Raw genomic sequence first — 13,037 nt, 5'->3', positions numbered from 1 at the left:
TTTTATAGAGCAGCTAGAAGACTAACAAAACATGTTCCTCCTTAAAATAATCTTCTTTACTTTGGTAGAACAAGAGTGCATTAATGTTTCTAGTAAAACATATATAATCATCACTGTGGCATCTCTTGATAAACCTCACAGTGAAAGTGTCAATAAATAAAAAATAATAATAAATAAGGTCTAATGAGGAACAGGGTGAAAAATTAACTTTTTTGTCCACCAGCCAGATGACTAATCAATGTTCAAATGTTACCAGACACTCAATAGATTACTGTTGTTTTCTTTGACTGGTGAAATCGATCAACCAGCGTTTGGCTTGTGGATGGTGCTGATGTGCCCTGGTCAGGAATACATATGTTTATAATCATTAATAACTATTTACAGACTGTGTGGGTTAAAATGCACAAGATGCCTGATTCTCCTCCACAACAATTTAGTATGTTGACAATCTCTCTGACCCCCCCAGCAGGGGGGGAATGTACTGAAGTACAGTTTTGAGGTACTTGTACTTTACTTGAGTATTTCCATGTGATGCTACTTTCTACATCTCAGAGGGAAATATTGTACTTTCTACTCCACTACATTTATTTGACAGCTTTAGTTACTTTTCAGATGAAGATTTGACACAATGGATAATATAACAAGCTTTTAAAATACAACACATTGTTAAAGATGAAACCAGTGGTTTCCAACCTTTTTGGCTTTTGACGTCTTACAAAAAGCAGTGTGTAGTCGGGGTCACATTTCACATGTCTATGAGTTGTTAACAGCTCCACCAAATAGTGATTTTTCCCTCTAAACTTCTCACATGCTTTCATTTCAATAAATGTTCAAATGATCCAATATTTCAGCAAAAATCAAAGATTAGAGAAAAAGTCCAAAAACTGAAAACAGATTTGTGTATCAGAACTTTGTTTTTTCTTCTTTCCTCTCCCATTAATCATCTCACCACCCCTCAGATTTATCTGCTGACCCTTTGGAGGGGCCCGACCCCTAGGTTGGGAACCACTGGACTAAACTAGCTAACTGTATATAAAGTAGTGTAAACTAGCTCCACCTCCAGCAGCTACAACAGTAACATGCTGCTCTAACACTGATGCTTCACTATTAATAATCTAATGATGTCATATATAATAATATATCAGTCAGAGGGACCAAACCACTACTTTTACTGCAATACTTTAACTACATCAAGCTCATAATACTTATGTACTTTTACTGCAATACTTTAACTACATCAAGCTCATAATACTTATGTACTTTTACTGCAATACTTTTACTTGTAATGGAGTATTTTTACATTGCTGTGTTGGTATTTTTACTGCAGTAAAGGATCTCAGTACTTCTTCCACCTCTGCTAAATGTATTTATCGGTTATTATTTAATATTTACTGTATGATCTTGGCCATTTATCAGATCAGATTTTTGCCCGTTTTATTCTGGTTGACATTAAATCATTAACAATTACAAAACATGTTCGGTAGATAATTAACAGGAAACAAGTGAGAACTACAACTGTGTAACTGACTAACTTTAGCTGCTAATAATGAAATATGACAGAAAATTACATTAAATATTGTTTTAGTTCATTTTTATGTACGCCGAATGAAAGAGTGAAGCTAAACAATTCTTAACAGGTTTTCTGTCATGTTTGAAAACCTCTGTTATGTTTGTGTTTTTACATTTCGGTGTTAATTTGCGGGTTTTTAATACGTGTTTCCAGCAGCGCTAACGCTAGCCGAGCTAGCATTAGCTCAGCTAGCTCACGAGGCTAACAGAAACAGAAACAGTGATTTAACCGCAAAACAACAACAATAAAACAACTATTCTCACATCTGAGCGACGACTTTCTGTCGGAACTGCGGGCTCCTCCAGTCGCTGTCCGGTCCTGGGTCCATGGCAGAAAAAGTGATTTTTGGAGGATTATCCAGCAGAAACGTTTAATGTTTTCCCCTCACTGCTCTTCCTTCTTCCGCTCTGAGGAAAATGGCGGATCTGCTGTGCAGTGTGTTGATGGACGCTGCCGCCGCCTGCTGGCCGGAGCGGCGAAGCGTTCACTGCAGAAACAGCTGGGTTTATGCTTCTTAAGACACTAAAGCAAGTTTTAAAGTTCTTTATATTGTATTTAAATTTAATTTGGACACACAGCCAGAACAAACATAAACATATAATTATGTACATATTACATTCAGCTCAAACTGTTTTCTGTGTGGTAAGAACAAATAACAATATAATTGGATATAACTTAGTGATGTCACCTGTTCACTGTATATTGGCAGCTGACGTGGACGGTACTAAACATAGACATAATGCTAAAATGAAAATAATATTACTGTATATAACAAGGAGGGTGATTCTTAAACACTGAATCTTTTATTCTTTTTTTTATTTAACCTTTACTTAACTAGGAGGTCCCTTGAGATTAGAATCTCTTTTTCGGGGGAGACCTGTCCAAGATAGCAACAAGGTCTTTGTCATGGCCTTATGAACCAGGTTGCGACACTTTGTGTACAAATCAAACCATAAAATACTTTTTAAAACTTTATTTTTAAAAATGTGCGAACAAACAAATAAAATAAACTAATTTCCATCAAATCAGTGGAGTCAAACTGTGATGTCATGATTCTACACATCAGTGTGAAGCTTTGCAGCTTTTATGGTTTCTGCCAATAAACACAAAGATAATGAAGATAAAGTGGAGGAGGAGGAGGAGGAGGAGGAGGAGGAGGAGGAGGAGGAGGACACAGCTGACCAGCAGTCTGTTTATGTGACTCTGGTTTAACTTTCACTTTTGATGAGAGAGAGACCAGACAGGAAGTCTTCAGCTTGTAATGTGAGTTCATCTGGAGAAATCTCTCTGAGGTAAATCTTTTAAAGTCTTTCTGACTTAATGTTTACTCACTAAAGGTATTAATAATCAGATTATTAATAACCAGATTATCAATACCTCCTTATTAACACACCTCCAGTGTGTGGATTTATTAAGATTTAATGATTAATACCTCCAGGGTGCGATTTTCATTTTAATCCCTGGTGGAGACGAGAACGTATCCTCCTCGTAGTGATTATGCTGCTTCACCCACAGACCATATAAAATATCTCAAATAAAAAAAAGGCTATTTAAAAAAATCTGAGTGAAGGCTGCAACATGAGAACAATCATTACTGCAAACAATAATTAAAATCAGAAATGGACTTTCACTGTCAGCGCTCGTGTGACAGTAGAGATGAAACGGCGGTCAGGCTCTGTGATGAGTCAGTAAATGGACCGGGGGTCGCCTCCTTCTCTGCTCGGAGCTTTACAGAGATGTGAGTAAAAGAGGGGCGACACACTGCGGATGACTCCTCCAGAGGAAAGCTTTAAAAAAAGACATAAGTCTGTCATCAGCAGACTGTTTTCTTAGTCTGACACGTAGGCATCTACTGTAGCCTGTTTATTTTTATGATAACAGCACGTTGTAGTGTTGCATTTTGTGATTATTTTCTATTCAGTATTGAAGTTTGCTGCACTTAGAGCTGAATCAAACAGTGACTTGCAGGATTGCATTAAACCTGCAGTGCAGAACTTTTGTCTCCCCCTCCTGGCAGTGAGAGATAATGCGTTCTCATGACGTCATAAATGGCTCGTTTGAGATGAACTGCGCCTCACCTGGACAGCGTACGGGATCAGTCGCAGTCAGTGTCCAGCAGCCTGCAAAGAATATACAGGAAGTCACAGAAATACTTACGTCCTAGTGATTGAGACCATGAACTCATCAGGAAATTAGTTTATGGTTGGAAGAGAACTGTGGCCTGTGTGAAACAGCCCAGTTAAATCTCCACCACATCCTTTGTGGCTGCAAGACCGCTTTGGCCCAGGGTCATTACAGGTGGCAGCATGACCAGATGCTAAGGAAGCTGACAGAACTCATAGACAGTATGAGAGTCTTGACAAACAAGAAGCCCTGATGTCACCAGGAAGCAGCTTGTCCAGTTTGTACCAGCTGGACAATCAGTGCAGAACCCACACAGGGCAGGACAGCAGCCTTGGCCCCAAGAAATGACTGGTCAATGAGAGCAGACCTCAACAAGCAGCTAAGGTTCCCCATGGACATCACCACCATCACACTGAGACCTGACATCGTCCTGTGATGTCTTGATAGTCGAGCTGACAGTTCCATGGGAAAAGGGCATGCAGGAAGCATGTGAAAGGAAAAAGCTGCGGTATGCCAAACTATTGGTGGAATGCCAAGAGGAAGCCTGGAGAGCAACAACCTATCCAGTAGAAGACAGCTGCCACAGCTTTGGAAACCTCTCAACTAAGCGCTTCCTGAGAAATGTTCGCTTCACGTCAGAGAAGGTCAATAAAGTCCGACAAGATCTCTCCAAAGAAGCAGAGAAGGGAAGTTTCTGGCTCTGGCTGCGAAGAAAAGACAAGAGCTGTAGTGGAAGCCCCTGACCATCTAAATCCAGCTGCAGAGAGCAGCAAGGAGACGTCCCTGATGGCTACCCCACCATCCTGAGATGTTCTGGGGTTAGGTGGTGAAGACCCTGCAGCTGGTACTCAGGCACTGGTGGAGGTGCAACAAGCAGAATATCATGCCCCGGCTGGACAGCTGAGTTATTTTTTTTGTTTTACCCAGTGTTCCTTGTCTTGTACTTCCTGTTTTATTTTGATACTCACCTCTTGTCTCGTTCCAGGTCCTTCACTTCCTGCCCTCGTGTGTCTCCCTCCCGTGTGATTACCTGCCCTGCCCTGATGTGTTTGCACCTGTGTCTTGTTGTCTTATATAGTCTCAGTGTTCCCTTCCTTCTGTGCCAGTTCGTCTTGTTCCTTAATTAAAATGTTGCCAATTAATCTTCTGTCAATCAAGTGCGCTACGATTAACTGTGTTTATTTTGTGTTTCAGTGTTCCACAGATCACTACATCTTCATCATCATCATCATCATCAGACCCTGACAACCACACGATGGGTAACGGGCTGAGTGAGGAGAGGAAGGAGAGGGAGCAGCGAGAACTCGACAGGTTTGTGGGTGAAATCAGTGACGGTCCAGATGTGAAAGTCAATCAGAACATTGTGAAGTTCTGCAGTCTGGATTCTTCAGACATGCTGAGACGACACTATGAGAGGAGGGTGGGGGTGTCTGACTGCGCTCCAGACTGGATCAAGAACCTGGCGGAGAAGCTGGGCGCCTTCATGTCAGCTCCTGAGCTGGCGGGTCTCGGAGCGCTCGCCGTTGCCATCTTCATCGACATCGTGTCGTTCAGTCCACCGGAGGAGAGCATGAAGGACGCTCTGCGCTGCGTGTTTGCTGAGGAGAAAGCCTCCGAGGTCTGGGATCAGATCGATGAGTGTCTGAAGAGATGCATGATGCACATTAACGATGACCAAAAGCTGAGCAGCGACCTGCAGCGGATCGAGTGCCAGTTGAGCGCCGCGCTCACCAAGCTGAAGAACTCCATGTTGAGGGACGGCCACATGACGAACGAAGCTCTGAAGGCCTGGGTGAACGGGGCGGCCTTCCACATCCAGATGTTGATTCACCTGGTGAGACTGGGAGGGACGGTTACCTGCAACACCGTGAAGACTCTCATCTCTGTTTACCAGACTGAGCTGGACCAGCTGTTCAAAGAGCATGAGAAGATGACTGAAAAGAAGTGCACAGTGTTGTTTAAGGTGGGTGAAATGTTTCAGTCAGTATTCGTTCTAGTGGATGAAGATGCAAAACGGCACACTCTTAATTTTCACAACTTCCGCCGTGCAGAATTTCAGAAGCTGTATTACGATCACAGGTATGGCCAACAAAAGCGTGAGACTGAGAACCACTTCAATTACATGAGAGAGAATCTAAAGAGTCTGGTTAGTCAGAGATGCTCCTTTAACTTCTAATGAGAGAGACAAAAGTATGAGGACACTCAAACATAGCAGACATATGTAAAAGCTGTACCATGACTTTGTACACATTGTCATCAGGACAGTTATCATTATCTGGACTTTTTTGACCTCATATGGGTGATTTGAATTAAACTTGTCTGTCTTCTAGTTGTTTTGACTTGTTGAACAGGGCTGTCCACATACTTTTGGTCACATACTGTTTCTATTGTTTGGTGTAAACTGATGCAGTGAAGTAAAATATGATCAATGACTGAAGGATTTACTATAAAGTCACTCTCGACTACGTTATGAATAGTTACAGTAATAGAGTATATTTAATAAATAATCATTTCAGTGGATTATGATGGATTGTCAACCAGACATCCAAAATCATAGGCAACCCATTCCCCTCAGCTGAATCTTTACATACTCAGAGAACTGTAAACAAACAAAGATCATGTCCGACTCCTCACATCCTGCTCATCACCTCCTCCAGCTCCGTCCCTCAGGGAGGCGCTACAGCTCACTGTCCGCTAGGACTAAAGGCTGCACAGCTTTTTGACTCTGACCTCCTCCCTCTAGCCCCTCCTCACACTACTGACACGCATTACCGTGCACCTGCTGTATATGGTTGTGTGTACTATGTTTCTGGGGTGATATGTTGACTGTATCCCTGTACTGTGTTGTAATGATACGTTGATTGTCTGCTGTCGTCCATTTATGTGTTTGTGCTGCAGAATATAAAATACTGTACCCAAAACATGTGGCTGATAAACTATCTATCTATTAAATTTCAATTCAATGCAATTTCAATTTTGTATTTTATCGTCAAAGTCTAACAAAAACTACAGTATGTTGTTTCATGCTGTCCAATCAGAGCACTGCAGATTTAGATTTAGGTTAATATAAACTGCTGAGTCATTGCAGACATTACATTTAAATAAATAAATGCTGACTGATCACAGTTTAAAATAAATGATGCACATTGTCATCTGTAAAGTGTCTCTAACATATATTTCTATCCTCCACGGTCTGGTCTGTCAGTGTGTAATGTGTTGGTCGTGGAGGAGGAGGAGGAGGAAGAGGAGGACACAGCTGACCAGCAGGAGGCGACAGCAGTCTGTGTATGAGGCTCTGATTTAACTTTCACTTTTGAAGCCATAAACAGAAATCAGACAGGAAGTGTTCAGCAGAGTCTACATGTGATGTGAGCTCGTCTGCAGAAATCTCTCTGAGAGGAAGGTAAGGATGCCGCGGTGAGGAAATTTTCCCACCGCCTAATAAACTCGTGACAACACAGGTGTTACCGGATACACCGGACATTTTACAAAATAAGATGTTTATCAATGACGCTGACCGACACCTGGAGACATGAGAGCAGCTGCCCGCTGACAGCTGGTGTTCCGGCTGACTCTGACTCTGCAGACAGTCAGTTTATAATTGTAATGTCCGCCGTACTAAGTATTAATAACACGCTTGATACTTTACAAATTTGCGTTTTTTTATTTGGTGAACGTGGGCGCTGATATCCGAAAATGAAATAATTGGGTTTGTTTCTGTAGAAAACAGCAAAACTACGCTGCAGGTATTTAATACACTCAAAAACAGATTTTCGAGCACCCCAAACTGAAATCATGTTCCCGCGGCTATGCTATCCATTCCTCCATCTATCTATCTATCTATCTATCTATCTATCTATCTATCTATCTATCTATCTATCTATCAGTGCAGTAAGGGCATATGATCTCTATATAAAACAAGGAATCTCTGTCAGTCTGTCTGTATATATGGATGTGTGTTTGTCCTTCACGTATCTTGAGAACCGTTCATCTGATCTACTTCATAGCTGACAGGTGAGTTGCTGGGGAAACAAGGAAGTGCAGTGTCGACGTGTTAAGTTATTTGGATGAGCGATTCTTGAGAATATAAAATACCTCATAAATAACATTGATAATGTTGATTTGCTTCTTCTGCCCGTGGAGTCAACGAGCAGAAATACAGACAGCGCCACTCTGCCATCGCAATTCACACTGTGGTTGGAGGTGGGATTACACCCCTAGTGACGAGAACTACCATAGAAAATTAATTGAAAAAGTTTAGAGAGTTAAGCTTTATTCCTGTTCCTCACATGTGGGAACTTTCTATGTATGTTTAAGGCATAGTGCAGGATGTCTCAGCCACGTTTTGAACAGGCACTACTATTCATCCGATCAACTGCAGCTCAACTCAAAATTATAGTTTTCAGATATTCTGCGTGAGGCGTTTAGGGAGCATCGGTAAATTGTAGTGTCTGCTGATAGTCATCATGAGAGGCGTTTAGGGGACGGGCACAACTCTCTCTAGGTATTGAGAAATCGACCCGTTTTGAACGGGCACTGCACTAGTCTCTATATAAAGCAAGGAATCTCTGTCTGTCTGTATGTTTGTCCTTCGCATATCTCGAGAACTGTTCATCTGATCTACTTCACATTTGGTAGGTGTATTGTTGGGGACACAAGGGAGTGCAATCTGGTGCAATTAGGACACACAACACATTCAGTATTATAAATTGAGAATAAACAAGCGATCGGGGATTAGGGTCCTTTGGGCTCTGTGACTTCATGTTATAGTCAGAGCTGTACAACCCTGCCATGAGAGATAGGAGAGGAAGACATCTGTCTTCATTTGATAACATTAAAAGTTAGGCTCGGTTGACTCATTTTTAAGAAGACCAGAAAAATTTTCTGATTGTTTCACTGCAGTTATGTTCTAAAGCACAAATAAACAACCATCAAACTCTCAACAGGTGATTTACTGTGGAGACAGACGCTCTTTTGGTGAAATTTGGACACATGACACGTTTAATATGAATAAACTTTGAATAGACACTCGAACAACGAGCCTCTCAGCTCCGTGTCTGAGTGCAGCGGGGTCTGTTTGATATAAACACTGTTACATCACAGTGGGGCGGGGCTTCTGGGCTCTGACTTGCTAAGCAGGACAAAGGTGCGTGCCCCGCTCAGTTAAACTGCTCGAGAGGAAAGAACGAGCGCACACAGGAGAAGGTCCAGGTATCATCGGATAATTCGTAATTTCTTTGTAATTCAAAAACCCAAGAACGGTAAATCTGTTATTTGTTGGTTTTTACCGATTTGTTTTATCGTTATTCCTTTTTGGATTGAATATTGCACAGGTCTGCGGACATCAAGCCAATTTGTTTTTTTCATTTTAAACCAAAAATGAAAAACTAAATCACATGATCTATTCCTTTTTTGTTTCCCAACGAAAATCCAGAAAACCAAATTCAAAAGACCGTGCAATTTTGGTTTAGAAATCAAGTATTTTTGTCAGTTTTGTATGTGTTAGTATGACTTTTATCTGACCCTATGTATTTTACTGATTTTGGATGTTGGACAGATGACCTAAATATTCCATAATCTGCATGTCATTTTAGGTAATATGATATAGCCCTTCTTGGGGGGACCTTTAAATACAAATAATGGGTTTATGGTCAAGTTTGGAACTGTTCCAGATGTGGTATGTAATGATACATAATATGTGGTGAGGTAGCTGTCAATTACTTGATTGGATGGCTCCCAACTGACCTAGTGCCCATGGAAAACCTATGTTATTCATGTGATAAGATACAGATGTGTAACCCCATATAAGCTATGCACCGACAGTGGTACGGTGCCCAGACCATCTTTGTACATGGAATGGACCCGATGGCCATCGTCTAATAAACGTCTTCAAAATAAGAACTTCGTCAGCTCTTCCTTTGAACGATATTATCACACATCCTTCCTTTCAGTAGCGAAGCGGCTACATTAGCCTACCCATGATCCTCAGTGACCGTTGCTATGGTGGAGACGTGATTAAATTGTTGCCAATTAATCTTCTGTCAATCATCTAATCGTTTCAGCTCTAGAGCGCTACGATTAACTGTGTTCATTTTGTGTGTTTCAGTGTTCCACAGATCACTACTTCATCATCATCATCATCATCATTACCTAACCCTGACAACCACACGATGGGTAACGGGCTGAGTGAGGAGGAACGAATCGACAAGTCTGTGCGTGAACTCGGCGACGGTCCAGATGTGAAAGTCAATCAGAGAATTGTGGATTTCTGCAGTCTGGATTCTTCAGACATGCTGAGACGACACTATGAGAGGAGGATGGAGGCGTCTGACTGCGCTCCAGACTGGATCAAGAATCTGGCGGAGAAGCTGGGCGCCTTCACGTCAGCTCCTGAGCTGGCGGGTCTTGGAGCGCTCGCCATCGCCATCTTCATTGACATTGTGTCGTTCAGTGCGGCGGAGGAGAGCATGAAGGACGCTCTGCGCTGCGTGTTTGCTGAGGAGAAAGCCTCCGAGGTCTGGGATCAGATCGATGAGTGTCTGAAGAGATGCAGGATGAACTTCACCAATAGACATGAGCTGAGCAGTGACCTGAAGCAGATTGAGGGCAAGCTGAGCGCGGCGCTCACCAAGCTGAAGAACTCCATGTTGAGGGACGGCCACATGACGAACGAGGCTCTGAAGGCCTGGGTGAACGGGGCGGCCTTCCACATCCAGATGCTGATTCACCTGGTGAGACTGGGAGGGACGGTTACCTGCAACACCGTGGAGACTCTCATCTCTGATTACCAGAACGACCTGATCCAGCTGTTCAAAGAGCACAAGGAGATGATCAGAAAGAAGTGCAAGATGTCATTTACGGTGGAGACAGTCACTCCTTTTAGAAATACCGTTCTAGTGGATGAAAATTCAAAAGGGCACACCCTTGATTTTTTCAGCAACCCTGACAAATTTTTAGAGGCATATTATGATCATAGGTATGGTGGACAGAAGCATGAGATTCAGCAGCACTTCAGTTCCGTGAGAGAGAATCTGCAGAGTCTGGTTAGTCAGAGAGGCTCCTTTAACTTCTAATGAGAGAGAAACTGATTCATCTGAAGAGATGCTACATGGCCAAAAATATGAGGACACTCAAACATAGCAGACATATGTAACAGCTGAACCATGACTTTGTACACGTTGTCATCAGGACAGTTATCATTATCTAGACTTTTCTTGACCTCATGATCGTTTTGACTCAGACTTCTTTCATGTTCTTTTACTTGGACTGGACCTGGTCCTGATCTCAAGGCTTTTTTCAGTCTTGTGTCCGTCTTGCGGGTCTTTAGACTCTGACTTGTCTCTTGGTTGTTTTGATTTAAGACTTGTTGAACAGGGCTGTCCACATACTTTTGATCACATGATGTTTCTGATGTTTGTGTCTTTAAATAAAAACACTACCTTTCATGGCAGATACTGAATAGAAGAAGTAAACTGATGCAGTGAAGTAAAAGCTGATCAATGACTGTAAAGTCACTCTCGACTACATTATCAATATTTACAGTGAGATTAATTGTGTTTGTAACACATATAATCAAGTTTGAATCTCTATGTAATCATGTTTAGTTATTGTCAATCCTCAGCACGTAATCTTTAACTGAGGAGCTTCAGCCTGAGAGATGTCTCTAGTCTCTGAGAGTGAACAGAAGTGTTTAGAAAGGTCGAGGCTAAAGTTCAGATGAAGACGATGTTCAGCTCGCTGCATCAAAGGAGGCTCCTCAGGAAAGAAACATAACTAACAATTACAATGCTGTTGTATTTAATTACTTCTGACTATGACATCAATGTTTTGTAGCCTTCGTGTTCGACAGCTATTTAATCTGTTTCACTCTGACTTCTGCTCTTTGTCTGGTCCAGACGTTGAGACCATAAACATATCTGAGCTCTATTTTATTAAATGTGTGACAATATTTTAAGAGAGTTTGTTCCACTTTGTCAGAGTGGAATTGCAACAATAACGCAGTATAATAAATATCATTTCAAATGCTTCTGTGTAAGTTTCACATTTTGTCTTGTTCATATTCTGTCATTTTATGGTATTTCATGGTGTTATTGTGGCTCATCAGAGTGCTGCAGACAAGGGCTTCAGGTAAATATGAACAGTTGAGTCATTGCAGACTTTACATTTGAATAAAGTATCTCTGATCACAGTTTAAATTAAAGAATGCACAATATCACCTTTAAAAGGTTTATGACTGTAGTCTCCACTCCTGACTAGACTGAACTAAACCGTTCCAGGCAGAACAAAGAGAGAACACGTGGAGTTTCATCCTGTGTTAAGGACAAAATAATGAACAAAAGTTTGAGGCGCTTTAGATGTTTAAATTCTTATCCATCATGAAATGCCGTCAGAGAGGCGTCTGATCACTTCTGAATTTATTCTGCAGCGTGACATCGACCACAAACATACAGCCAGAGTCAGAAAGAACTATTTGCAGCGACAAGAACAGCAAGGAGTCCTGCAACAGATTGTATGCCCCCTGATCTCAACATCATCGAGTCTGTCTGGGATTACATGAAGATAGAACCAACTGAGTCACCTGAATCAACAGAAGAACAGAAACTTGTTCTCCAAGATGTTTGGAATAGCCGACCTACCATATAATATTAATATAATAGAAATATTGTGCACAAGTGTACTGAGGAGAACTGGTACCATTTTTAAAGGCAAAGTGTGATCACACCAAATACTGATTTGATTTACTTATTTTCTCTTTACTGAACTTTGTTTGAAGCTGAGTGATAAATAAGAACTATACATAGCATTATTTTGAAAGGATCCTCACTTTAATTTTGGTGCCTAAAGCTTTTGCGTAGTACTGTAAGTCAGAACTTTTGAGGAACAACAAGAAAAGCTCTTAACTTACTGTGCTCACGATATATTCTTTCAACACAGTACACGTACCAGTAAGCACAGACTTAACATAACCTACATATTTCTACAGTAAAACGATATTTTACTCTGGTGGAACTAACCTGAAGACGATGCTACGGTTAGCAGAAAGAACAGCTGGCTAGCTTTGTCACGCCATTATGTAAACAACTTTATTACTTTATGAAACAAAACCAAATTAAAATACAAACAGTGTCATTACCAAGTACATAAACCAAGTACAACAAACATTCTGGGGCTCTACTGGAATATCTTTGCATGATTTCCAGTTAAAAACTCCTTATTTATCTTCTACTGGTCCTTTATGCAGCCCCTCAGTTCAGCCTCTGTCTGAAACAGGCCGTTTTAGCTCCTGTCTCTTTAAGGCCCCGCCTCCTGATGAGCCCACTCTGTTCTGATTGGTCAGCTTCAG

At 41.5% G+C, this 13,037-nt stretch overlaps 3 protein-coding genes across 9 annotated transcripts in view; 2 read left to right on the top strand and 1 right to left on the bottom strand.

Annotated features, from left to right (window-relative positions):
• Positions 1 to 1,994, bottom strand: part of med15 (mediator complex subunit 15) — a 28,297-nt gene extending 26,303 nt beyond the window's left edge. For all 7 annotated transcript variants that reach the window (XM_067571448.1, XM_067571451.1, XM_067571454.1 and 4 more), the window contains exon 1: positions 1,834 to 1,994. In XM_067571448.1, coding sequence (XP_067427549.1) covers positions 1,834 to 1,898 — 65 coding nt within the window. In that variant the 5' untranslated portion in view covers positions 1,899 to 1,994. The remainder of the gene's footprint in view (positions 1 to 1,833) is intronic.
• A 520-nt stretch (positions 1,995 to 2,514) lies between these two features.
• LOC137168430 (uncharacterized) lies at positions 2,515 to 6,435 on the top strand. Its single transcript, XM_067571011.1, has 2 exons — positions 2,515 to 5,657; positions 5,746 to 6,435. The coding sequence occupies exons 1-2, from the start codon at positions 4,950 to 4,952 to the stop codon at positions 5,818 to 5,820; spliced, it is 783 nt and encodes a 260-aa protein (XP_067427112.1). The 5' UTR covers positions 2,515 to 4,949; the 3' UTR covers positions 5,821 to 6,435.
• Positions 6,436 to 6,841: 406 nt separating this feature from the next.
• On the top strand, positions 6,842 to 11,718 carry LOC137168310 (uncharacterized). The gene is made up of 2 exons (XM_067570852.1): positions 6,842 to 7,097; positions 9,801 to 11,718. The coding sequence occupies exon 2, from the start codon at positions 9,865 to 9,867 to the stop codon at positions 10,765 to 10,767; it is 903 nt and encodes a 300-aa protein (XP_067426953.1). The 5' UTR covers positions 6,842 to 7,097; positions 9,801 to 9,864; the 3' UTR covers positions 10,768 to 11,718.
• Positions 11,719 to 13,037: the final 1,319 nt, after the last annotated feature.

Source organism: Thunnus thynnus, chromosome 17 (assembly GCF_963924715.1).
Source record: "Thunnus thynnus chromosome 17, fThuThy2.1, whole genome shotgun sequence".
NCBI classification, from domain to species: Eukaryota; Metazoa; Chordata; class Actinopteri; order Scombriformes; family Scombridae; genus Thunnus; species Thunnus thynnus.
The sequence above is the reverse complement of the archived record's forward strand: the minus strand, read 5'-3'. Positions and strand labels throughout refer to the sequence as shown.

Bases quoted from the DNA above. Each gene is read 5' to 3' on its own strand.
- LOC137168310 (XM_067570852.1), top strand. From the start codon at position 9,865: ATGGGTAACGGGCTGAGTGAGGAGGAACGAATCGACAAGTCTGTGCGT.
- LOC137168430 (XM_067571011.1), top strand. From the start codon at position 4,950: ATGGGTAACGGGCTGAGTGAGGAGAGGAAGGAGAGGGAGCAGCGAGAA. The intron at 5,658-5,745 runs GTGGGTGAAATG...TCCGCCGTGCAG, and splicing joins AGTGCACAGTGTTGTTTAAG to AATTTCAGAAGCTGTATTAC.